The sequence below is a fragment of the Ictidomys tridecemlineatus genome, chromosome 11 (assembly GCF_052094955.1).
Source record: "Ictidomys tridecemlineatus isolate mIctTri1 chromosome 11, mIctTri1.hap1, whole genome shotgun sequence".
NCBI classification, from domain to species: Eukaryota; Metazoa; Chordata; class Mammalia; order Rodentia; family Sciuridae; genus Ictidomys; species Ictidomys tridecemlineatus.
Genome location: NC_135487.1, coordinates 16,058,768 through 16,085,333, shown reverse-complemented (window position 1 = coordinate 16,085,333; position 26,566 = coordinate 16,058,768). Strand labels below are relative to the sequence as shown.

The following is a 26,566-nucleotide window of genomic DNA, read 5'->3' as shown; positions in this document are numbered from 1 at the left end:
CGAGTTCCGCGGCCGGGCGGCCAACTGGGCAGGGGTTGGTGAGCTGTCGGCGCCCAGTAGCCTGTTCGAGTGCAAAGAGTGGACGATGCCCCAGCCTGGTGAGAAGACGGGGGGTGGGGGAGCTGAGGTCCAGCACCTGCCCTCTGTCCTCCCCACAGGGAACAACCTGAGCAGAGTCGTCCCACTCCCCAGACCCCAGACCCCCTCTCCACAAACGAACCCTGAAACCCCTGACGCAGACCGAATTAGACCTGCCTTCGGGGACCTCGACGGGCCCTGTACCCCAGCACACACTACCCCCCCATTCAGCACAGCATCCAAGGTCAATTCTGCCCACAGACCAAGGCCACACTTGCAGGGTGACCAACTCATCCCAGTTTACCTTCTCAGTCCACCACGGAAAGCCAGGAATACCCTCCCTCCTGGACCAACAGGAACAGCTGGCCACGCTGCGCACTGCTCCCATAACCCCCGCTCTCTCTCTCACCATGAGGCCCCCAATGGCCACCGAGGCAGGAACCGTCGTGGCAGTGAACCCTCACTGCTCAGTTTAGTACCGTTTTCTACACAAAACCCTCCCCTTGTGGCAGGTCATTGCAATGCGTCGCACTTTTAGAGGTGACAATGAATTACCTGGGTCCTCGCTATGTCCCAGACACTGTAGCCTGAGAACAGCCATCACCCCCATTTTACAGATGAGGAGATAGGAACATGGAGGTTAAATTACTCACCCAGAGTCTCCACCGTGGCTCTGGAGGTCACAGCCTTGGCCTCTGTACCGGACGTTAGAATGGCAATGACATTAGAAAAAAATCACACCATCCGGGATGGGGACAGAGAAGGTCAGGGAGCTTCCTGAAGGGTTGATCTTGCATGAGGCCAAGGCCGCCCAGGTCCCCACTATACCCTTCCAGTCTTGGCTGTGACTCACTGCCCATCTGGCTGCCCAACCCCACCTCTCTGCCCGCTCCCCTTCTCCACAGGCCCCCCGTATGATGTGCGGGTGTCCGAGGTGCGGGCCTCCTCCCTCATGCTGCAGTGGGAGCCCCCGCTGTACACGGGGGCTGGGCCAGTCACAGGCTACCGCATCAGTGTCCAGGAAGAAGGCTCTGAGGAATGGATACCAGTCACTGCAGACCCCATCTCTGGCACCCACTTTAGGGTGAGTTCCTGCCCCTTCCTTGAACCCAGGACCTGGCGGGTACTGGGCAAGCCTCTACCACTGAGCCACACCCCCAGCCCCGCCCCTTCCAGCCAGCGCAGAGCCCTCTCTACCCCTGGATATGTCCTGAACCACAGGACATCCAGGCTGGACAACCATCAGAGAGCATGTCCCTCACTCAATGGCAGCAGAGGACCAGAGCAGGAAGGTGGGTTACCAGGGGTCACACAGCAAGCGACCTTGTAGTAGTAGGTCTGGGCTGGTGGCCTCACCCTGCTCCACACTGAATAGACTGCTCCTTAAAAACTCACTTGAAAGTCAGCCGGTTATATCAGCATGTAGATGCGCTTAGCCCTTGACGGAGCAATGCTGCCTCCAGGACTGAATCGTAAAGAATGAGGCAAGGACCTATTAGTAGGAGGGATGCTGAGATATGGCAGAGTGTGTCCTTCAAGTGGAGTCCTGTGCCAGGCGGTAGAAAGAACAGGGAGTGGAGGGAGTGACAATAGTAGAACGAGTGGAGCAGACAGCACGCGACATTGACATGAAAATACAGGTATCTGCTGCAGCCAGGACAAGCAGAGTAGGATCTAGCAGGGGATGTCTGTATGCTTAGATGGCGCGTAATATATCCATCATGTTAGGTGGATAGACAGATAGATGATAGACAAATAGACACATGCGTAACATACATAAATAATCGTGTTTCTTCACGCGAGAAACAAGCTCTGAACTCTCTGGGTAACTAAGAAATCCAGCAAAACTCTTGGTTTTGTTCATTTTGTTCATTTTGTGGTTGTTATACACGTGGAGGAGGGAAGGGAAGCCCAAGGTGGTTTTCCCGGCATGACAAAGACAAGGAAATGAAGGGTTCCCCGGGAGCCTCCACCGCACATAGTCACTGGGACCCTCAGCCAGAACTGTGGACTTTGGTCACTGGAAGCTACTTCCGCAGGCCGTAATGTCCATCCCGGGGAGCCCGTGGGTCTCGGGGGGCCTCCTTCATCAAAGGAGCATGTATCAGGACTGTTCTGTGATGTGGACCAGGTTCTATGATGTGCAGCTTTAGGGAAGGACAGCCCGTGTCCCCACCCCGCTCTCCAAGCCCCATTCCCCAGGACAGGAAGGGGTTCAGTCACCAGGACCATTCTCTACCCCTCCAGGAGAAAAGACAGCAGGGTCCAGAGGCCCGAAACTGGGTGGGACAGAAAAGATACCAACAGCAGAACATGGCCCCTGCAGGTTTCCAGGAAATCTAGAAGGACTTTACCAAGTTGTTCACCCTGGCCCTCTCAGGGTGGGGCCGCTGGGGGACATTCAATCTTCCTTGACATTCTCCTCTATGGCTTTAGGAATCTCCCAGCCGGCAGGCATTTCTGTTATAATCCGGAAACACTAAAAATGCTTTGATTCTATGAGGAAGAGATTAAGGCCACGTTAGACAGCGTCCGGGAGGACAAGCCTCGCCCGGTGGGATCCTCTGAGGCTCTGCAGTCTCGCTGCCGGGGGCCGTTCTCTGCAGCAGAGCTGGCCAGTGCTGGGTTGGCCCTGGCCAAGGCAGACAGCCTCAGGGACTTGGCCCAGTTTCCACGTGGGGATGCTTGGCTACCGCCCACTCGCTCAGTCGTTCTCTAACCACTTCTTGGCACCTGCTCCGTGCCAGGCCTGGACCAGTTCCTAGACATAAAAATCTGAACAAGTCACGGTCACTGGGTAACAGGCCGTTCCAATACTGAGTGATAAATGCTCCGAGACGGAGGTGGATCTGAGGACTCCCCGGAGCTCGGAGCAGGAATCTCACTGCCGCTTCCCCGGATCCTTGCCTGTGCCAGAGCTCGGTGGGGAAGCCTGAGCTCTAACTAGAATGAGGGAGGGTGTCCCCAGGAGAAGACTCAGCAAGGACACCATGACTGTGGGGGCCCTGGGGAGCCTTGGAGGGAAGGGGTCTATACAGGAGCGAGAGGACAGGGGGCTAAAGCAGAGTGCAAGGCTTTAGGTCCTGCCTGGCAAATCCCGAACTTGACCCTGAAGGCCACTGAAAGATTCGAGCTTGTTCCGATTGGCAGAGGGAAAGACAGACTGGGGAAAAGGGGACAGAGATGCCATGGAGGGCACTGTTGGGCTAATCCGGGTGATGGGAAATGACACTCCAGTCAGGACGTGGCCGGGGCACCTTCAAAGAACGTTAGGAAAATAAAATGGGTGACACTGAGGGATTGCATGGGGAGGGCTCGAGGAAAGGACGTCATGGACGTGCCCAGGCCTGTCCCTGGGCTGGTGGGTGGAAGGTGACATCTATGGAGAGACACGGAACATAGGAAGGAAGAGGGTCTTCTTGGCAGGAGGAGAATAACTCAGAAGAGGGACTGGCTCCTTGCCTGTCCCCAGGCCTCAGGCAGCCTGCGTCCTCCTCGGGACTTTGCCAAGTAGTTCTGCACCCCTGGCCGGTGACCCAGGAGGTGCCCCTTCACTGTCCTCAGTATTTGCTCTTGTCCCCAACCCCCAGGTGTGTGACTTGAAGCCAGGAAAGAGGTATATGTTCCAAGTACAGGCCATAAATTCAGCTGGCCTGGGGCAACCATCAATGCCCACGGACCCTGTTCTCCTCCAGGACAAGCCAGGTAGGGACCACTGGAGGGTGCCCGTGCTCCGTGGCTGGGCTGTCACCGAGGCTGGGTGCCCCTCCTCTCACCCTTCCCCTCCCCCATCCGTTTCCGTGGGACCCCAGATAGGAACAACCTGTCCACAGACTCGACCGTACCTTCCAGTGTTTCACAGGCCACATGCACAGACCCCTGCCACTCCTGGTACATCTTTTAAATGTCACCCAGCTCCATCTGAGTCCCCAGGAGTGCCTTCGCCTGTCACAGTCCCAGTTTCCTGAGGTCCCTCTTGTGACACAAGCCAAAGGCTGTTCTAGGTCCTTGCACTTCGGAACTGACTTTGTTACAGTTCGGGGAGATTGACAACGGGCACCCAGCTAGAAAACGCCAGAAGCACTCGGCTCTCGGGACCACCCACCACATTCTCTTTCCAGTCTTTCAATTATTCACTCGCCCAACAAATATTTAGGGATGCTCCCATGGTACCGGGGACCCCGAGGTTCACGAGAAAGCAGGTCCCTGCTCTGTGAAGGGGAGGAGCACTCAGGGAGCTGGGGGACAGTAAGCGAGGGAACTCCTCTCCGAGGAAGGCGATTGAGGATAGCGTAGAGTGTCACCGAGGAAATAAAACGTGGCGCTGTGGTGGGTGGGGCCACAGGAGCCAGGGCAGGGCCCAAGCAGCGAGGGGCATGACCTGATTCACCCTCCACAAGCACCCAGTGCCCACCCCTGGATGTCACCTCAGATGCCCGGGAGATCGAGGTCGGCGTGGACGAAGAGGGCCAAATCTACTTGGCTTTCGAAGCCCCAGAGGCCCCCGACTCCTCGGAGTTTCAGTGGTCCAAAGACTACAAGGGTCCACCAGACCCCCAGAGGGTGGAGATCGAGGACGAAGTCAGCAGGTAAGTGACGCGGAGGAGGGCCTGAATGGTGACATTCTCTTGGAGTTTCTGTTTCACTAAGGAACGGCATGAGCCTCTGCCTTGGAGACTCCACAGAGAGGCCAGGCCCTGGTTCCCAGCCTGAGTGCCAGCTTCCTGCTCTGGCAGAATCTCGGGCCTCAGCTTCCTCGTTGATAAATGCAGGTTGGACCAGATGACCACCAGGGCGTCCGTCCATGCCCCAGGTCTCCCTCCTCCTCCCCCGGCTGCTCGTGGCCTTGGCCCTGTCCACCAGGAGATAAAGCTGGTGTCTTGGGCCCCGGAGGCAGACGGGGCAATGTGGCCACTCAAGGTGCCAGGCCAGAGGAGGGGCCCCTGCAGAGGTGCAGAGAGGCAGCTGCCCCGCTTCCCAGATTGGTCTGGGTCTCCACTGGAGCACTGGCCACCAGAACCAAGATCCTCCAGCTCTCAGCCCCCAGGACACAAGACCAAGGACTCTACCTCATCGTCTCTATTCTCCTGTCTGCCAGGTCCAAGCTCATCCTGAAAGAACCTGGCCTTGAGGATTTGGGCACCTACTCAGTGGTAGTCACTGATGCCGATGAAGACATCTCTGCAAGCCACACACTGACGGAGGAAGGTGATTCCCCTCCCTGGAGACAGACCCTGATCTAGAGTCCAACACAAACACATCCAGAGTGTAGCAGCCCTCACCCACCACACTTCTTCAGTTAGCCAATCAATAATCACCTATGGAGCCCCCGCCATGCGGCAGGTGCCGTCCTAGGCCCTCAACTCAAAAATCCCTGCCTGAGAGAATTCACATTCTTCTTGTCTTTCATTTTCCCACTTTTGATAAGGGCAAAATGTTCCAGGATTATTTTGCTTCTCTCAATAGCATAAGAAAATCAAGAAGGCAAGGGTGAAAATGAACCGCAAATGGTAGTTGTTCTGTGAAGTGAGGATGACGATAGGGAGCGGTAAGGACTGTGGCTCACCAGAGTGTGGAAGCCATGTGTCAAGGCCAAGCCACACCTGATGACTCAACCAATGGAACCAGGGCTCGTGGCTGATGGGACACACTGGCTGCTGTCTTTAGAGCAAGCGGAAGAGCCCGTGCCCAATGTCTGCTGTTGCACATCAAGGCCTAAGAAGCAAAATCCAGAGGGACTGGTTCCAATTCTAGTTCCTCAATTTGCTGGCTATTTGACCTTGAGCAAGTCACATCACCTCCCGGACTTCAGTTTCCTCGCCAACAAAGGGGGATTATAACCCCTGCTGCCCCACAGAACAATCTCATTATGCAGATACAATTAGATGTTTCTGTGCAAACTAAAGCCATCCACCATAGTGGGGTTTTTGTTTTGTTGAGGGGTTGCTTGCCAAAATCCCAACTCATCATGCCAAGGACCCTGGGGTTTATAAGAGAAAATGCGGTGTGTGTTCTGGCCCTGCCAATTCATCCCTGCAATACACATTTATTGAGCACTTACTATGTTCCAGACACTATGTAGGTCCAGAGCTCAGCTCAGCACTAGAGACAAAGCTGACACAAAGAAGCAGTCAGTAGATATGCCAGCACTCTGCAGACCAGCTGTGGAGACATCTCAGTGCTCACTGCGTGGTCCAGACCCTCAGGCACTAGGACGGCATGCTATGTGGGTTAACAATGAGGCTCAGGAGGCTGTGGGCCTGGGGAGGCCTGCAGGTGGACAGTGGCGCTCAGCCCACAGCATTGCATGAGAACTACTGAGGTCCAGCAGAGCCTGGCTCGAGCAGGTGCTCCTCTAGGGAGGTGGGGCTTGGTCTAGGCCCTGAAGGACAGGAAACCCTGGGGCCTCCAGCAGCAGCCCCAGCAGCTCCCTCCGGGCCCGGGGCCAAAGCCCACGGTGCTCATCCTCAGCCCCTGTGGAGCACAGGACCCAAGTTACTCCTCGGGTGAGGGCCTCTCTCAGGACTTCACTTGGCATGGGACACAAGGATGGCTCTGTTGGGCTCCTCTGGCCAGGACAGTTCACCTCTCTGTTTTCTTCCCTGCCCCTCCCTACCCCAGAGCTGAACAGGCTGAAGAAGTTGAGTCATGAGATCAGAAACCCAGGTAAGCCTCCCAGGGAACAGCCCCTGAGCAGAGCTGGGTCCACCAGAGAGCCAGGAAGGGACCTGGATCACAGGATGGAGAGCCACAGCGCTGGAGGGTCAGAGACCAGGGGAGTCCCTGAAAGAGACCTTGGCCAGCTGATGCAAGGGAAGGAAATGGGATGGTCCCTTCTCATACTCGTTATTGGCTCTTCAGTCATTTGGGTTTGGGATCATCTAAACCTCCGCTTCTCCCCATCGGCAAGGGATAGTGCATGCCATCCTAGGGCCAGGGTCACAAACTTGGCTGCACATTGGAATCGTCCCCAGGAGCTTTTCAAAATCCCGATGCCACCGGGCACGGTGGCACACACCTGTAATCCCAGCAGCTCAGGAGGCTGAGACAGGAGGATTCAGAGTTCCAAGCCAGCCTCAGCAAAAGCGAGGCACTGAGCAGCTCAGTGAGACCCTGTCTCTAAATAAAATACAAAATAGGGCTGGGGATGTGGCTCAATGGTTGAGCGCCCCTGGGTTCAATCCCTGATATTCTCCCCCCAAAAAATTCCAATGCCCAGGCAAATCAGAATCTCTGGGGGTGAAGTCCAGACACTAGTGTCTTTGAAAATCCCCCAGGATCTCATGCCCAGGCAGGTGTGGACTATGGCCCCAGAGCCCATGAAGGGGAAGAGCCAAGATGAGTGGAAAGAAAAGCTGCCCAGACCCACCCCAGTCCAGCCTCCTGCAGGCTCTCCAAACCCGCCACACTTCAAATGCCAACAGAGTCCAGGCAGGGCTGGAGGGCAGGAGGAGGAGAGGGCGCCCCACCCACACCCTTCCCAACTGTGCCCCCAGTGATCAAGCTCATCTCCGGCTGGAACATCGACATCCTGGAGCAGGGAGAGGTGCGGCTCTGGCTGGAAGTGGAAAAGCTGTCCCCAGCTGCTGAGCTGCACCTCATCTTCAACCAGAAGGAGATCTTCAGCTCACCGGTAATGGGCCCTCGGTCCCTCCATGAAGCTCCCCCAACTCAGCTGACCTCCCCTGGCTTTGGCTTTTCCCAGGGTGGAACTTCCCCAAAAAGGGCATTTCAGAGATGGCTCTGTGCTTTGGCTGTCACCAAGATGGAGCGGGGATGGGGACACACGTGGCTTTTAGTACATGGGAGGTGGAAAGATGTGCAGGATGTGTCAGGAACATTTCTATAAAAGAATTTTCTAGACCTTCTACTACTTTCAAATGTCCCAGCAGACATCCTGAAGGTGGAACACCTTTTCATGCAGATAATTATCCAAGCCCAGACCCTAACCCTGTTTTAGGTAAAAAATGTCAAGTTTTTCTGCACAAGTTTCATGTGCACTGAGTGGAGCGTTTCTGTTCTATTGGTCACTTGTGCTCATTTACTCATTTTCCTATTCTTTATGCAATAGCTCCTGATCTTCTTGATTTTTTTCTCTTAAATTCAAACTCGTTCATCATAAATCAGTGCAGCATGAATGAGGTTGTGCCTCCGCATCCACATATCAAAATACACGTTGGTTCATTTTAAATTATTTCTATTGCTTCTTCATATTACAGTGAAAGTGCTACATTGTTTTTATTTTAATTCATAGTGTAGATAGGCTGAGTTAGAATGAGCCATACAAATTGCTGATATTCAACCTTATTTATCTGCAAACACATGTATCTGCTATTTCAGTCTCATGAAAGATCCAAGCTCATGATGCAATCTCACGTTATTTGTGAATTTCGTCTGCAGATGGCAAAGCTGCCATCAGAAAACAAGAATTGGGGCTGGTGGAATTGCTGTGTAGCCTGGGCTAGACGCTGAGTTAAATCGCCAGCAGAAAGGAAAGAAGGAAGGAAGGAAGAAGGAGAGAGGGAGGGAAGAAGGAAGAGGGAGAAAGAAGCAAAGCAAGTGTTTGTTAGAGAGAAGTGGATGCTGGTTCTGACCAAAGGGAATGCACTCAGGGGTGGATGTCAGAAAACTCACATCCAGTCCCATGGGCTGTCTGACCTAACCAGGGCAGGTCTCCACCTCTCTATGCCTCTGTGTTTGCATCTGTTGTCCCAGGATCAAGAGAAGCATATGAGGAACCCAACTGGAAAGCCCCAAGCACAGATCATACAGCATCTGGACAATCAAATCCCCCTCCAGAAAAACAAAATAAAGTTAGATGCAAATAAAGCCAAACAGAATAAGGACCTAAATATGGAAAATAAAACTTTTTAAACTGTTAGAATGTGGCAAAATGTAAAGAGGGGTTAATTAGGGCTGGCTAGTACAGGGGTGGTTTTTAATACCACTCTTCATGTACTTCTAGAGAGTTCTAGTAAATTGTAAACGAAGTTGAAAATATCCAAAAATGAGGCACAAGAGGGGTGAGGGACTTATTATTAAATTGTAATTAATTCAAGCATCCAGAGGTGTTCCCAGGCACTGGGTGCTGGGGGAGCCCCAATCTATACAAGAAGGAAAGGGCTGCCCGGGGCCCCTCCCAGTCTCTGAAGGCCGGTAACTTTGTACTCATCACCCTCAAATCCGAGCACCCGCTGAAGTGCTGCCCACAGCAAAATCCCCGGGATAGGAAAAGTGACTCGGGGGGTTGTTCTCCCCAGAATCGCAAAATCAACTTCGACCGAGAGAAGGGGCTGGTGGAGGTGGTCATCCTTCACCTGTCGGAGGAGGATAAGGGGTCGTACACCGCTCAGCTCCAAGACGGAAAAGCTAAGAACCAGATCACCCTGGCCCTGGTGGACGACGGTCAGCCCCGACCCCCACTGCCCTGCTGCCCCGCACCCGCCACCCCCCACCGCCCCGCAGGCTCTGGGCTCCCCGCTCTGGGGCCTGTCCACCCCAAAGTCCCCTCTGGAGTCCTGCGCTTCTCTGGGCTCATGCCAGTTCCTCCCTGTGTGTCCACAGATTTTGACAAACTTCTGAGGAAGGCAGATGCTAAGAGAAGAGACTGGAAGAGAAAACAAGGTAAGAGGTGCTAGGGGGACGTCCACCTCGGCCACTGGTCCACGCTGGAGACCAGCTAGACGGGGTGTTAACAGGAGCCCCATCCCCACCCCAGAGAGGCCCAGTGAGGTTCAGTCCAGTTCTGTCCTGGCACCAGAACAAAAAGCACTTTCCCAGCCCGAGTGAGTTCCTCCTTAGAGTTTGCACCCCAGACTCTCTCTAGCTTCACCCCAGTCCCGCCCCGTGCGGGCAGCATCTTAGGGGCCAGTGGTCTTCCACTGCTGCCGCCCAGCTGCCTTCCCCCGTATGGCCACCAGGTGGCGCCGGCCGAGCCCGTGTGGATGAGTGGGTGTGTCTCCTGTTCCTCCCGCAGGTCCCTATTTCCAGGATCCCTTGCAGTGGAAGATCACCGAGGACTGCCAAGTGCTGCTAACGTGCAAGGCAAGTCCCCACCTGCCCAGTGGGGAGGGACCTGCAGCTTGTCCTCAAGTCCACTGGATGTCCCTGCCCACCCCACTACCACCCCCCATTCCATTCCCTGTGCTTGACTGACCCCTACCTGGGAAGTGGCCCCTGGGAGACCCCACTTAACCTAAAACAAGTCGTCTTCCCAGAGTGCAGGCAGGAGGACGCGTGTGAGGTGGGTCAGCCCTGAGCCAGCGCTCCCAGCACCTCCAGACAGGGTCCCATGGGACCAGTAGGTCAGGGAGCCTGACTGCCCAAAGCATTGCCGTACTATTTTATTTCACCCATGTCACAATCGTGGGTGAAATACGCATTATTATCCCCACCTCGCAGATGAGAAAACCTCGGGGAAATATCCCAAGACCGCAGGGTTAGCCGTGGAGTCCAGGTTCTAACTGACACTGCTTGACTCCAAAGCGGGAGGTCCTTCTCAGCACCTGCAGCCTCTTCAATCACTGGAGAAGGACGGGGTGGGTGGGGGCTCCTCCAGGAGCATATTCATTCTGGGAACCTGAAGCACCTACTACGTGCCAAGTGCTCTGCAAGGTACTAGATGCACAAGGACGCAGTCTTGGTCCCTCAGGCCTCTGGGAGCCCTTGGTCCAGGACCTCTGGAAAGCGGCGTGCCTCGAGCTTGATCAGACCTGAGCCGGGAATGGATTGGTCACAATGGGGGCGTGCAGTGCTTCCAAGGAGGTTTCCTGGAGGAAGCGACATCTAACTGAGCCTATGAGAAGTGTTGGATTGGGGTGGAGCTCAGTGGAAGAGTGTGGATCATGTGTGAGGCCCTGAGTTCAATTCCCAGTGTGCACATGCACACACACACACATGCACACACACACATGCACACACATGCACACACACATGCACACACACACACACACAAAAAAAGCCTAGGCATTTACAAGGAGAATAGAGAAGGGAAGAGACCTAGAGGCAGAGGGAACGCTATTAGCAAAAGCTTTGGTTCCAGAAGCCTGCAGAGGAGACTCCTGGCGTGAGGAAGGGGCCCTGGGATTTGACCAAGAGGGGGGATTGGGCCCCGGGAAGGAAGCCATGTTTGCGGAACCACTCTGAAGGGCTGAGTTTTCACTTGAGAAAGCTGATGGCGTCCCCTTGTGCTCCACCCTCCCCAGGTGACCAACACCAAGAAAGAGACTCGCTTCCAGTGGTTTTTCAAGAAAAGGGAGACGCCGGCCGGTCAGTACGACCCGCAGACAGGAGAAGGATGTATCCTCATTGAAGAGGTGGGTGCCAACTGGGCTCCAGCCTCGCCCCGCCCTCAGCTGCAAGTGGGCAGCACCGAGGGCACCAGACTGGGAGTCCCTGCAGGGCTGGGGCCAGGGCAAGAGAGGGAGGCCCTCGTCCTAGGTACAGATCTTAAGGGGCACCAAAACCTCAATCACCAAAGTAACAAAATCCCCAGCTCGTCATGCAATATCATTAAAAAATCAAAATTAACAACAACAAAAAAAGACCTTGAAGAAAAAAACTACCAAAATTTTCAATCGGGCAGGACATGTGTTACTGATTTTCCTTGGCTTGGGCGCCAGGCCTGGCCATGCTGCTGACTGTGCATCCTCAGGCTAGCAGCTGTCCTTCTCTGATCTCAGCTTTCATCAGGAAGATGAGCAGGTCGGAAGGATGCTCTCTGAATGATCCTTCCTGCTCTGACAGTCCAGGAAAGAGGTCTCCATGTGAGACAGGTCTGGGCAGAACAGAGTGGGCCTGGAGTTTGATTGTCCCACCCATCCTTCCCCACGGTCTTTGCAGGAGTGTGCCTGGTTACGGGGCTTGTTCTTAGTCCATCTGTATTTCTCTGCCCTACTGCTGAGTCCCGTGGCCTTGCTGAGGGCCACGTAGGACTGGGGAAATCACAGGCTGCCTACTCGAGAGGAAATAATGATCCCAGGGCCTTCTAAATCCTAGGTAGGACAATGCTATATCAGCCCTGGCCACGTTTTACCAAAGGGAAAACTGAGGCTCAGAGGGGTCAAGTTCAAGGATACAAGGCTGGAGCATGGTTCAGAAATCCCTCCAGTCCCTGCTCCCAGTTTGACTGGAACTTGAGAGCTGACAGTGCATGGAGGAAAGGAAGGGGGACGTAGGAAAGAATTGTTGGGGTTCAGTCTCTCAAATCCCAGGTTAAGGGCTGCTTCTGCCTTGGACCTTAGCCCCAAATCCACTACGAGTGATGCTCTGGGTGCTGGGGACCTTTGAAGCTAATATTACCCCCCTGAAGGAAGTGTTGTGTAATGAGAGGTCACTGCTGACCTCTGATCTTGCCTGAAAAGCACCACCCCTGGACTGCAGCCGGAGCTCAGTGGCAGAGCGCTTGCCTAGCATGGAAAGCCCTGGGTTCCATCCCAGCACCATCCAAAAAAAAAAAAAAAAAAAGTTCTCCAGGTTCTTGCTTTGCTGAGCGTGGGTTCAGATTTTGGGTGGGGCTGACAGACATGTGCCAGAAAGGCCCCCTTGTCCCAGGCACAAGCAAGCACAACCGTGCTTCCTTCTGGAAGGTGCAGAATGGTCCCTCCATCCGGGGCCCCCAGGCCAGGGGCAGCTTGACAGGGGGTGTGCCATGCTCAGACACGCTCTGCAAGGAGGGCTGTCCTGTGCTGTCAACCCAAATGCAGGGGTCACCACAGCCACCCCGACCCTCCTCAGGCTCAGACAGGCCCTGAGCAAGGAACCAGAGGTCACTGGAGCCACCTTAGAGACCACCAGCCCAGACGAGTGAACGAGGTCCCAGAGAGAGGAGGTCTCGCCCGAGGCCCCACAGAGTCAGGGCCAGGCCCGCAGCCCAGGCCTCCTCACTTGCCGTCCATCTCTCCTGAGCCCCCGCTGACCCGGCCATCTCCTGTCCTTCCAGTTGTCCAGAGAGGACCAGGGAATTTACCGAGCAGTGGTCTCTGATGAGCGAGGAGAAGACGACACCATGCTGGACCTCGAAGGTGAAGGTAGGAGCTGGTGACCTTAGAGATGGGCCAGGAGGGCTGTGGGGGTCACACGAGAGCAAGAGACTGTGAAATGATCTGTGAGGTAAGATGAATGAGGTCCCCACGTCCCTAGAGCCCTCCACCCCCAAGTCATCCTGCAGATCTCCCTGTGTCCAGAGAACAGCTCATGAGCTCCACCAGCCTTTTCCAAGGACATCCCCATCCCGGGCATCCCTAGAGAGCCCCACACAGCTGACCGTTCTGTCTCCCCCCAGCCCTGGATGCCATCTTCACCGAGCTGGGCAGGATCGGAGGTAAGCTAGCCCACCTCTTTGCCCAGCCCCACCCTGATGCCACAGAGCCTCCAAGGGGACTCCCACCTGCCTCAGCTGCCAGGGGCGGGTTAAGTGGGTTAAGTGTGCAACCCAAAGGCTGGGAGAGAAGCGGCTTCCTCCTCGCAGCACGCGTTCCCCACCACACTGCCCTGCAGGGCAGGAGCGAGCAGGCTGGCCCCAAAACATCTGCCCAGAGGCCCTTGGGGAAGACTCTCCCTCCTCCCCTGTCTCCCCAGCCCTCTCTGCGACCCCGCTGAAAATCCAGGGAACCGAGGAGGGGATCCGCATCTTTAGCAAGGTCAAGTACTTCAACGTGGACTACATGAAAACCACCTGGTTCCACAAGTAGGTCGGCCTTGCCCAGAGCTCTAGCCAGGCTGCGTGGGGCCCAGCACCTGCCCCTCAAGGGCTTCCCTCCCTGCCCCCTGCCCAGTCCTCCCAGCAGAGCCCACTTCCAGGGGGTTGGAAGAGACATGGGTTTCATACCAGTTCTGCTGTCCTCAGATGGAGTTGGGGGTGGGGATCAGCAGTCAGAGGAGTAGGTTTTCCAGAGAAAAATGGAAATATAGTAATAGTAACTGCGTATCCATGGCCACAAAGTGATCATGGTCTCCAAGCAGCATCTAGGAATTGGATGAGAGAGAAATGTAGGAACAAGGATGAATCAGATGGTCAGGTGGGTCACCGTGCCTCTGTGGATCTTTGCAACCTAGCAGACAATCAGGCGCCAAGCTTAGGGGAAAGGTGCTGGCAGAGGGTCCTCTATAGCTAAAAACTAACGGAGGGTCAGGGCTTGATATGGTAGCCACAGAGATTCAGCCAAAAGCTAAGCCACCCCAGATAGTTTGAGAGCAGAATTTCCCAGTGCTTCTTATCATGTGCATGCCTCAGCCTTGTGCAGCAGACATTACTGCACCCATTGTGAAGGGAAGGCTAGACTGATGGGTTCACGATTGTCAAATGAGAACTGAGGCCAGAGAGAATTACAGGATAATGGGCTCCTTCTCTAGGCATAGAACATTGGGAACACAGACCAGGTGTCTCCAGGAATGAAATTCAAGTAAAGAAAGGAAAGAGGGTAACCCTCTATGGCTTCTAAGGTTAGGGGAGAGTGATTGTGGGAAGAAACCCTTAAACTCATGGAGGGTTTAAGATGAGAACGAAAGAGAAGAGGAACTGGCTCCTGAGGATGGAAGTGGTGGTTACTACCCTGGAGCCACACTTCGCCAGGGTCCCAGCCTACAGGATTTATTACAGATTTGGACTCAGCACCTGCACCCAGCTGATAGGTCACGAGATTTGATGAGTGAGTGAGTGAGTGAGTGAGTGGACAGTGGAATGAGGATGGCTGGCTGGATGCAGAAGGCAAAGGATCAGTGAGTGGCTATGGGACCACGTCTCCTGGAAACCACACCCAGGAGGGACTTGGGGCAGGGGTGCTTACAGCCGTGTGGCCAGCCAGCCTTGACCATCTCCCTATGGTCACACTCAGAGACAAGCGCCTGGAGACTGGCGATCGGATACGGGCGGGCACCACTCTGGATGAGATCTGGCTCCATATCCTGGACCCCAAAGACTCGGACAAGGGCAAATACAGCCTGGAAATAGCTGCGGGAAAGGAAGTCCGGCAGCTGTCCGTGGACCTCTCGGGGCAAGGTGAGCCTGACCGCTGAGAAACCTGTTGAGAAAACTCCACGGTCTTTGGGGGGAACTCCTGCCTTTGCACCCCACCTTGTCACTCCCTCAAGAGGATACTGGAATGGGGAGAAGAGTGGGGACAGTCAGGACTAGGCCCTGTCCCTGAGGGTCTCTGGCGGAGGCCCTGATGCCCCCAACCTTTGTCCTTCTTGCAGCTTTTGACGACGCCTTGGCTGAACACCAGAGACTGAAGTGAGTCTCCTTCGTGTTCTCCGTGGGACCCCCGGGCCACCTCCACCTCCCCCCTCACCCCTTCTTCCCCACCGGGCAGGGCTGCCCTTGACCCCACACCTTGTCCCATTTCTGTTTTTCAGAGCCTTGGCCATCATCGAGAAGAGTAAGTCCCTGGCGTTTCTGGGGGTTTTGCCTCTGAGTCTGGGTGGCCCCCCGGCAGGCGCTGGAGTCCCAGTTCCCTGGCAGGGTCAGGGGGCTCTGGGGTCTCACAGGGAGACCTGGGCGGCAGCAGCACCCACAGATAAGGGACGCGAGGATTCCAGAGCCGGTGTGTGTGGACGTGTCCAGCGCGGGCCTGGTGCCCAGCAGGGCCACAGCAGTGTTGGTGGCTGTGGTGTGAGGCCTTGCAGGGCCAGCCTCCTCCAGGGAGAGGGCGCCACTGAGACCAGCCTCGGCCCACTCCGGCCAAGGGGATCTCACACCACCAGCCTGTTTCCCCAGCCCGACCCTCCCTCCCTTCCTGGAGGCCACGTCTTGGACAAGGTGCCCCAACTAGACCCCAATAGATGCCCGTCAAACTCACCCACATGTGGCTGCTGGGGTGTGTGGCATTGCAGACTGGGGAAGTGGATCATTTCACCCGGGCCCAGTGAAGATCCCTGCCCACGTGGTGTCCCTCCCTCGGGCCTTTCCTGCCCGAGGGTCCTGCTCCCTTTCCTGATGCAGGGGCGAGGGCCAGGCTGACACCCCTTCTCTTCCCGCGGCCTCCCCTGAAGCATGGGGAACGTATCTGTTTCTGCTTTGTCATTTACAGCCACTCTCCTCCTGCCCACCCACAACAGCCACCAGGTCCGTCCTTGAACCAGAGTGAGGGTGTCCCAAAAGCTTCTATCCCATCTCCCGGGCCAGCTCCTAGTCCACACCCCAGCTGGCTGTCACCACTGTGCAGATTTCACGCCTGCGACCCAGAGATGCCTCACTGCCTTGAGGGCAGGGTGCTGCTGTCTCTCTCTCTCCCTCTCTCCCTCTCTCCCTCTCTCTCTCTCTCTCTCTCTCTCTCTCTCACACACACACACACACACACGCACACGCACACGCACACGCACACGCACACGCACACACGCGGTGCTGCCACTCCTCTGGTCAATGGCAGAAACACACCAAGTCCCACACCTCCTACTGGTGAAGACGAGGAAGTGCATCCCACGGTTTCAAAGATTTCCATCCAACGTGAAGAAAACAGAAACATGGAGCCTCCCTTAAAATAAGCCTCAGCCCTGGGAAGCGGCTCACCACTGCCGTCTCGTTTCCCTTCCAGATCGAGCCAAAGTGGTGAGGGGCCTGCCAGACGTGGCCACCATCATGGAAGATAAGGTACCCACCCTCCGGCCACAGAGGGGTCCCAGTGGTGTTCCCTCAGGGAGCCATCCAGGACCGCGACCCTGTGTAGAATCAAGAGCCAGGGGGCAGCTGGCCAGCCAGAGAGGCTGGATCTGCCGCAGTCAGCCAAGTGACCACATCTCACTGACCCTGTGTGTTCAGGGAGAGCCACTGCACCTGGTGTCCAACAAAAGCCAGCCCTTCCTTCCTCCCTCCCTCCCTCCCTCCCTTCCTTCTTTCCTTCCCTCCTTCCGCAGTACCGAGGATTGAACCCAGGGGTACTCCACCAGTAACCTACATTCCCAGCTCCTTTTATTTTTTGAGACAGGATCTCACTGTGTTGCTCAGGGCCTCACCAAGTTGCTGAGTTTGGCCTTGAGCTTGTGATCCTCCTGCCTCAGCCTCCCAAGTGGCTGGGATTACAGGCGTGCACACCGCACCTGGCTTCCCACCTCTCTCTCTCTCTGGTGTCACAGACTGCCATCTCTGGCTTCCATTTCCCAAGAGTTTGACTGGACGATCCCTTCTAGGGCTGGAATTATCCAAGACCAGTGTTTTCAAAAGTCCTGGCTACCATTTTCTCACGGTGCTTTCTTTGTGCCAGGCTCAATTCCATGTGGGTGACCTGTTTTAACTGATTTCACCGTAGAGGCAACCACATGAAATGGGGCATGATTACTAGCAACACTTGATAGCTGAGGAAACAGAGGCTCAGACTAGTCAAGAGACTCATCTAAGGTCACACAGCCTGAAGGAGTAGAGCTGAGATTCAAACTCAGACAGCTCCGGTCCGGAGCCTATGCACGTGTTTAACCATTACATTCCGGGGCTCTGCATTAGATCTTATTCGATAATTTTCCAATTCAATTCATAAATCTTTGTGTTATTGTAATAAAATCTTACATGGTAAAGTCATGACACATAGATGACAAAAAAGCAATCAAACAAGCTGCAGGCCATGCTGGGGCAGGTAATTACTAGAGTGGAATAGTGGGAAATTCCAACTAGTAAGCGCTCCTATAGAAAGGTGGGTGATGGAGAACGTGGGGTGAAAATAAAATGTCTCTCACCTTTAGAGGTCACAATAAAACCCACACAGTGAATTGATCCCAAGGAGCTACCTGTACCAGGAGCTCTCTGAGGACGTGAAGGCGAATACCAAGTTCAAGTGACAAGGAGGTGAGCCTCTTCTCTTCCTCTCTCTTGGAACAGACCCTGTGCCTGACCTGTGTCATCTCAGGAGACCCGGCTCCTGAAATCGCTTGGCTAAAGAATGACCAGCCTGTCGCCTTCCTCGACCGCTACCACATGGAGGTAAAGGGGACCGAGGTCACCATCACCATCGAGAAGGTCAACAGTGAGGACAGCGGGCGCTATGGCGTCTTTGTCAAGAACAAGTACGGCTCTGAGACAGGCCAGGTCACCATCAGCGTGTTCAAACACGGGGATGAGCCCAAGGAGCTCAAGAAGATGTGATGAGCGTGTCCCGGGCACGGCCTGAGGTCCAGCCTGCGTGGACCAGCAGGGCCAGCCAGCGGGTCACAGCCTAGCGCAGGCCACGGGAGCGGGCAGAGGGAAGGGCACAGGGTGGAACCAAGGACATGGGGATGGGGTTAGTGTGGACACACCAAAGGGGAGACGCAAAGGTCTCAGTTGGGTTTTTGAGAGACCTCCAACACGGCAGGGCGAGCGCTGGACTGGGAATGGGAAATGCAGATGCGAGACTCGGCTTCAGCTGGACTCTCCATGAGCCTTTCTCGTCTGTGGGTGGGCATTCCTACCCCTCTCTGGCACTGTTTTGGGAGGTCCCCTGATAAACCACATGCCAGTGATTCTCCACAGGAGGCAACTTTGCTCTGCAGGGGACATTTGGCAATGTCACTATTTTGAGCTGTCACAACTGGAGGTGTTTCCTGGCACAGCTGAGTGGGCTGCTAACGCCACAGCTCGCTGCGCAGACTCACCCAATCCCAGGTGTAAACAGTACAAACACTCACTTGAGATCCAGCATGTGCCAGGCTGAGGGTGGCACTGGGAGGTCAAAGACAAATGATAGACAGGTCCCGCCCGTGAGGAGGTCTCTGTCTAGGTCACAGAGCTGGGTGCGAATGACTCCAGGAGAAGGCAGGAGAGGGTAAAGATTAGAAAAGGAGTCCACATAAAGTGCCACCAGAGTTCAGAGGAAGGACACAGATGGTTACCTTGATGGAAGCAGGTAGGGTTTTTAAACACATTCTCACAATTGGCAAAATCGTTATCGGGCCCTGAAAAATTTGGAATGGGTCCATTTTTGCTGCGGGAAGAGAGAAGGTCGCTTCAGGAGTGGGCATGGTGGAAGCAAAGGTGAGAAGGGAGGCTGCCTCGGCGACCTTGGATGACCTTGGGCGCCGGGCTTGCAGGAGGGGCCTCTTCCCTGGTGTGACAGGTACCGGTTGGCCTTGCTGGATGGATCTCAGGACAGACCTGGGCGTGCCCCTGCCCTCCAGTTTCCTTCTTTTTAAAAAAATAAGACGGCAGGGGGAGGGAATTACAAATTACAGATGTTTGTTATAAAATTTTAGAAAATCCTAGAAATTCTAAAGGAGAAAATAAAAATCATCTGTACTCCCATCACCAGGAGGTGACACCCGTCTCCAATTTCTGAAACAACTGCCAAATTGAAGGGTAAAATGAATCCCTCCTACACCAGCCAGCTACGTGTGCCAGGGCATGGCGGGAACCAGCAGGCCCTGTGGCTCACACTCTGGGCCACAGGTGCTCAGCAGGACCTCTTCTGGGGAGAGGAGGGAGCCAGCCAGGACCTGATGGGAATGTGAGGAACCATCAGAGTCTTAAAGGCAAACACCCCTCGGCTTGCAAACACCTGCTCGCCACCCGCTCGCCACCCGCTCGCCATGTGATCTTGCACGATACTTTCCCTTTTTCTGGACCTCAGTTTCTCATCTATATAATGAGACGACTGAAAGATCATTTTGAGGACCCTCCCAGCTGACACTAAGATTCTTTATTACTTCCCACAACTTGATTCTCCTTTGCTTCTCCTTTCCTATGAAGAAAGAAAAGAAAAAAGCTCCTTCCTAGCCCACCTCCCACTTGCAGCCTTGCAGTCTCTGAGGAGAATCTTAGCTTCTTTCCTGTGACAATGAAAAATGTTTCAATGACAATGAAAACAAAAAAAAAAAATGTTTCACCAACGTTGAAAAACCCATTGGCCACGATGGAACATGGTGTGAACGCCCCCTGTTGGCGAGGATTGTGTTTACACTCTAAGAAGACCAGCAGGAAGCTGCTCCCAGGAGGGGCTGGAGATACTGGAGGCTTCATGATGAGGTGGCAAACAAGTTTGGGAGCAGGATCTGGTCCCTGTCCTGCTGCATTTGAGCCTACAGCATATTGATCACAGTTCTTTTTAATTCCCCGACTGACATCTAACATACCTGGCGTACCTGAGTCTGGTACAGATGCTTGCTCTCTCTTCAAATTATGTTTTTACCTTTTAGTATGCCTTGTAGCTGATTGTTGAAAGGTCAACATGACATGTCAGGTCAAAGGAACTGTGATCAATGGGCCTAAATGCTGCAGTGGCAAGGTGTAAGGGAGGGGGAAACGTTCTATAGCTGTGATTTGGTCTTAGGTTTTAGCAAAAACCTGAACCATGAGCTCAACGTTCAGAGTTTTCTTTTTCTATGCCCTAAGGTGGGACAGGATGACTATGGGGGGCAGGCTCAGGTGGTTTTTCCTTTCCCCAGTAGGATTAAGCTCTAGAAAACCTTATCAGATTAGGCTCTGGTGAAACAGTGTCCCTGGAGACCAGGCCTTCCTCTTAAGGAGACTAGATGCTCTGGTGGTTTCAAAATGGCTCATTTTTCTCCTCCCCCTGCAAAGCCAGCGGGTATATTTCTCTGATCTTCGCTGTGAGCGACTGATAAGAGTCCTGGAGGTAGAACTCACAAAAGGAGTGCGGGGTGCTCCTGATGATGGATCCCAAGTCTCTCCCACTCGTCTGCACTGAGCCTTGGGCGATTCCCTACTCACAGCTCAGGTTTCCTGACCTCTGCTCTGCACTGGTAAGGGCTTCTGCTCCAGGAAGTTGTGATCCTCTGAACCCACCTGATCCTCTGATTCTGGAGACAGCAGTGTGCCCTATGACCTCACTTCTCTAGGGATGTGTCTAAGAAGAGTTGTCGATTTCTCAGTTTGTTTAGCTCTTTCCTTGTTGGGACAGGGATGACTTCTGAGCTCCTTCCATGTGGACCAGAAACCAGAAGTCCCTGCTCTGCAGGACAAGGACAGCTTCTCTTGGTGCAATTTCCTGGATACAGTCCCCCAGGACACACCTGGAAGACCAGGAGTGCAGCACTGGGTTTCCTGTGCTCTCTTTCCCTCGCCCCTGCCTCACGGTGCCCAGGACTGGCGGTTTGCCAATAGGGTCCCATCTAGAAGGTCCTGGAGGACCAGGGTGATGGAGGTCCCTGAGATCTTTCACTGTTGTCTCTCTCAGCTCTTCCTACTTAATCCCAAGGAAATTTCAAGGACCAAAGGGAGGAGGTGGGGCCGAGGGTGCAGCCTTGCTAAAGGACATGAATCAACAACCTCCCGAGGATCTTTGCCATCTTCAGTTAGTCTGTATTTCCCGAGCCCAAGGTAGGTGGCAGTGGACTGGCAGGTCTGGTGACGCCAGCCTCCCCAGCCTCCCCTGGTTTACACTGGCAGTCTGATATCCAGCCTTCGCTTCACTCTCTCCTTCCCAACTTGTTCCCACGGGCCTCCAACGCTGACCCCAGCCTGGTCCACTCTTCCCAGCATCCCGCTTGCCGAAGCCACTCTGTTTCCTTCGTAGCTACAGTTCTCACTTGCTGTTTTTTTCCCGGCTCATCCTGAGAAGCATCTCATTTAGGATCCAGCCTGGTGCCTAGTGCCCTGTGACACAGGAGTCAGAGAGTTCCCCCTCTTCTCTGGCAGAACCCACTAGCAAACACACAGTCCCAGCACTCTCCGTGGATCTCCCAGTTACAGAGAGCCCAGGACAGATGTGCAGGTTGGAGGAAGGCCAGCCAGCCAGTAAGGGTCCCCGTCTCCCATGCCACAGGCCACTCCACTGCCAAGCCTGCCGTGCCACGCTCATAGCCCAACCCCAGTGCCATCCTAGGCCGAAGCGCTCAAAGTCTTAGGAAGAGTAGAGGAAGCAGCAACCCGGATGGGAAATGTCTGGCCCTCAGAGTAACCAGCTCCACCCTCCTGGCCTCCGTGGTGGCTCCAGTCAGATGCTTTCAGTGCTTAAAAAATTCCAAATAGCTCTTGAGTGACATTTCTCACACCAAAAATAGTTTCAGAAGCAACACTCCCCAGATGTCTCTAGCCGGGGGAAGCCAGATACTTGACTTTCAGCACTGGAGAAAAGTCTAACTGCCGAGGCTGGAGGCGGTTCCGTGGAGGAGTGTCCCCAGCCCAGAGCAAAACAAACAGCACAGCCCTGAGGAAGCGCCCCACTGCCACCCCCACCCCACCCCGGGCCTCCCAGAAACCCACGCGCCTGGGGCTGATTTTTAGATCCTTGCTTCCTGTACTAGCAGATCTAAAGGAAGAAACGCAGGGCCACACAAAAGCCTTTCCGTTCGGATTATAGGAATGTTCAGGGGGGAAATGAGTCTTGGGGTTTGGGCTTTAAATTCTCCAGTTTGTTTTTTTTTTTTAAGAAAATGGCAGGAAGATAAAGTGGGAAAATTAACAAACTAGAAACCATTCTTAAAATGAGGTGATGGGTACGTGGGGCTTCATGCCAACACTCCTCGTTTTGTAGACTTTTTAATTTTTTTTTCATGATAAAAAAATTGTAAGGAGCCATGAGACACAAAACGTTGGTTGTCACGTTAGTTATTTTTATCTGAAGATTAGCAGGGTATTAGACACAGGCAAGTGAACACAGAATTCCCCCTCTGGCAGGCAATTCATAGGGCGTGTTATTTTTCAGTTGTACTAATTAAAATTAATAGGTACTTTATAAGAGATAATTATCAGCCAGTGTGGTGGTGCATGCCTGTAATCCCAGCAGCTCTGGAGGCTGAGGCAGGAGGATGGAGAGTTCAAAGCCAGCCTCCACAAAAGCGAGGCGCTAAGCAACTCAGTGAGACCCTGTCTTTAAATAAAATACAAACTAGGGCTGGGGATGTGGCTCAGTGGTTGAGTACCCCTGAGTCCCAACCCCAGTACCCCAAAAAAAAAAAAAAGAAAAGAAATTATTATCAAGTATGGCTGAAACAAAACTCACACATTCAAATGATTCGTGGGCTCCACAATCCTTCAACACAATCTCCATGGGAGCAAAACCTAGGAAACGAAGCCTAGACGTTGTGATCCGAGATCCACCCTTGCTTTAGCCTGAGTGACGTTATTAAGTCATTTAACCTGCCTGACTCAAAGCCAAAGGAAGTCCTCTCTCTGTGAGATTTCAATGTGATGGAGCTTGCCAGGTAACTAGTGCTGTGCCCCAAATGTGCTAAACAGATGAGGCTGCCCTGTACCCATTTCCTGGGGTGGGGTCGTGCTTCCACAGAATTCAACAGTTCCTTCCTTTTGCACATGTTTTTAAGTGGTAGATGGACACGATACCTTTATTTTATTTGTTTATATTTTTATGTGGTGTCGGGGGTTGAACCCAGTGCCTTGTGCATGCTAGGCAAGCGCTCTACCACTGAGCCACACCCACAGCCCTCTTTTGCACATTTTGGACTGATGTCAGTTGGAAGGCTCCCAGAAATAGAAGCCCACAATCTCACTAGAAATCTTTTAAATTGTCTCTGTTTTATGTTTTTTTTTTAAATAAAAATTATAAATGCTTGTGGACAAATTAAGCAGGATAGAGGAAAATAAAAACATAAGCCCACTGTAATAAACATTTCATCACTGTAACACAATACCTGAGATTTACATACATGTAAAAACACATAAGAGAAAAAGGTTGCCAGCAAGGTGGTCCACGACTGAAATCCCGGTGACTGTGGAGACTGAGGCAGGAGGATTGCAAGTTTGAAGCCATTCTCAGCAACTTAGCAAGACCCTGTCTCAAAATAAAAAATAAAAAGGGTTGGGGTGTGGCTCCATAGTTAAACACCACTGAGTTCAATCCCTGGTACCAAAAAAAAAAACAAACAAACATATATATGTATATGAAAAGACATATTATGGCTCATAAATGGGAAGTTCCAGCCCAAGACAGAGCAGATCCATCATTTGGGGCCTGTGTCAGGTGTGCTGGGTGACGTGGTGAGAGGCAGGTGGCACAGCAACTGTTCACCCCTTGGTTAGGAAGCGGAGGAGCAGTAAAAGAAGAATAGGAACGAGTGGGCAAGCTTTTGTTTGGGGTCTGTTTTCATTCTTTTTGAGTAGGCATCTCAGGTCACAATGGACTTATGAAACTAATTTGATTAAAAATAAAACAATATAATTCCAAATAGCTATAAGAGAGGATTTTTAATGTTTTCTTCACAAAGAATTGATAAATGTTCAAGATGATGGATAACTTAAATATTCTGATCCATATGCAATCTATAAATATACTTAAATATACTAAAATATCACACTGAACCCCATATCGAGGTACAATCATTAACTGTCAACTAAAGAAAGAAAAAGAAGGGCTTGGGATGTGGCTCAAGCAGTAGCACGCTCACCTGGCATGCATGCAGCCAGGGTTCCATCCTCAGCACCACATGCAAACAAAAGATGTTGTGTCTGTCGAAAACTAAAAAATAAATATTAAAATTCTCTCTCTCTCTCTCTCTCTCTCTCTCTCTCTCTCTCTCTCTCTCTCTCTCTCTCTCTCTCTCTCCCCCTCTCCATAAAAAAAAAAATCTTATTAATGATTGAAACTTAAAAAAAAAAAAAAAAGAGTTGGGTGTGGAGGCACACGGCTGTACTCCCAGCAGCTTGGGAGGCTAAGGCAGAGGCTATGTTATATGAAATGTAAATGAATGTCATGTTTTGACTTAGGTCCCACCCCTAAGATATCTCCTTATATCCAGACAAAATATCTTAAAATTCCCAAATCTCCAAAACCCATCTGGTCCAAGCATTGCAAATAAGGGATATTCAATCTGTACTTGCTTTTCAAATATAATAATAGTCGAAGATTTTTCATGACAGCTCTTCCTCCTTTTATACCATGTGCTAAATATCATGTAACCATTCATCCATCGATTTAGGCGGTTTCCTTTTCTTCATCGTTGCAAGCAATGATGGATTTTCCATATGGCCCCTTGCCGCAGTCTGGCTGGGCACAAATAACCGAGCCACCACAAAGCCTTGTAGGTTCAAACTGCAACTCTTTATTCCCCAACTCTCACCAGCACTCTGCACACACACTACTCGGGAACACACTCCTTCCACCAGGCTCCGCATGCGCCTAATCTCCCCAAACCCCGCCCCCCAGAATTCCACCAGAACTCCAAAGTAGTGGGCGCCCAAGGCAGATTCCCCGAGCCACAGAGCCGCTGAATTCCCGGAGCAGGGTCCATATACAACTCAATCACTCCAGCACCACAGCAATTATATACAGCTTAACTCAAATCATCATCTCAAGGGTTCGCTGTTGTCAGCTTTCAACCATTCACTCTGGCAATATGCCAGGCGTCACAGCCCCTGTTCATATACCTTTAATCTCCAGTAGAATATTCCCAAGAAGCAGAGTATTTCTGCAGGATGAAGTACTTCTGTGGGATAAGTAACTAAAAATGAAACTGCTGCTTTGAATGATCAGCACATTTAAACTTTTGATGGGTATCCCCAAGAAAGACTGTTAATTTGGACCTCCTCGGCGGTGCATAAAACACCTACATCCTTACCCCAATGACCAGCTGCAGTCTGTGTCCCTCCAGAATTCACATGTTGAATTCTGACCTCGGCCAGATGTGGTAATGCACACCTGTGATCCCAGCAACCTGGGAGGCTGAGGCAGGAGGATGGCAAGTTTGAAGCCAGCCTCAGCAATTTAGCGAGGCCCCAGGCAAATTAGCAAAAGCCTATCTCAATTAAAAGGGCTGGGAATGAACGCCTCTGGGTTCAATCACTGAAGAGAGAGGGGGTGGGGATGGAATCCTAACTAACCTCCAAGGTGAGGGTCTCAGAGAGTGGGGCCTTTCAGGGATTAAATCATGGTGGCAGAGCCCAGGTACATAGGATAAGTGCCCTAAAAACAACCAGAGAACCCTCATTCCTTCCACCATGTGAGGATCCAGGGCAGGTGTCTATGTACCAGAAAGCAGACCATGGCCAACATCAAATCTGCCTTGACCTTGAACTTCGCAGACTCTTTCTTTTCTTTATAACCAATTCAGTTTGTGGTGTTTGCTGGTAGCAGCCTGAAGAGACTAAGACACCAACCGTTGTTATTACCAAATATGATAATAGCTCAATAATCTAATGAGCACAGGATGACATCTCAATCGCCAACAAATCTGTCCACAGATATTTTCCAGCTCCTTCTGTGTGCTGGTCTCGGGGCAGCTGTGATAGACAGGGAGAGGGAGAAGGGCAGTGACCAAAAGGCATCGGAGGTGGACAAGATCCGGGACACAGAGCTGGGTAAGGACATAGCGTGGGGGGGTCAGTGAAGAAACTGTGGCAGCTGAAGTCCAGAATGGGTGGCGGCATTCGGAGAGGAGCCTGTGGCCAATCCCAAAGCGCGTCCAATACCAGGGAGCAGGGCTTAGGCTTCTCAATGGATGGCAAGGGGTCAACTCAGCATCTTGGGTGGTGAGTGACAAGACCAAAGCAGTGTTCCTTATAGTCTGAATTCCCCCAGAGGCATGATCTGAGACGTGGATTTGGGTGCAAGTAGTTTGTTTGGGAGATAACCCCAGAAGTTACCTGCAAGTAAGCAAGAAGGTAAGGACCGGG

At 52.9% G+C, this 26,566-nt stretch overlaps 1 protein-coding gene across 1 annotated transcript in view; it reads left to right on the top strand.

Moving 5' to 3' along the window:
• Myom3 (myomesin 3) overlaps nt 1–19,285 on the top strand; it is a 41,182-nt gene extending 21,897 nt beyond the window's left edge. Inside the window, exons 18-36 of the mRNA XM_040288110.2 lie at nt 1–98; nt 984–1,162; nt 3,669–3,783; nt 4,511–4,667; nt 5,177–5,286; nt 6,700–6,744; nt 7,575–7,711; nt 9,339–9,483; nt 9,643–9,702; nt 10,055–10,122; nt 11,283–11,393; nt 13,019–13,106; nt 13,361–13,399; nt 13,657–13,765; nt 14,913–15,076; nt 15,274–15,310; nt 15,433–15,455; nt 16,611–16,666; nt 17,885–19,285. The exon at nt 1–98 is cut by the window's left edge and continues 29 nt beyond it. Of these exons, the coding sequence (XP_040144044.2) occupies nt 1–98; nt 984–1,162; nt 3,669–3,783; nt 4,511–4,667; nt 5,177–5,286; nt 6,700–6,744; nt 7,575–7,711; nt 9,339–9,483; nt 9,643–9,702; nt 10,055–10,122; nt 11,283–11,393; nt 13,019–13,106; nt 13,361–13,399; nt 13,657–13,765; nt 14,913–15,076; nt 15,274–15,310; nt 15,433–15,455; nt 16,611–16,666; nt 17,885–18,148 (2,005 nt within the window). The 3' untranslated portion in view covers nt 18,149–19,285. The remainder of the gene's footprint in view (nt 99–983; nt 1,163–3,668; nt 3,784–4,510; nt 4,668–5,176; nt 5,287–6,699; nt 6,745–7,574; nt 7,712–9,338; nt 9,484–9,642; nt 9,703–10,054; nt 10,123–11,282; nt 11,394–13,018; nt 13,107–13,360; nt 13,400–13,656; nt 13,766–14,912; nt 15,077–15,273; nt 15,311–15,432; nt 15,456–16,610; nt 16,667–17,884) is intronic.
• The last annotated feature ends 7,281 nt before the right edge of the window (nt 19,286–26,566 follow it).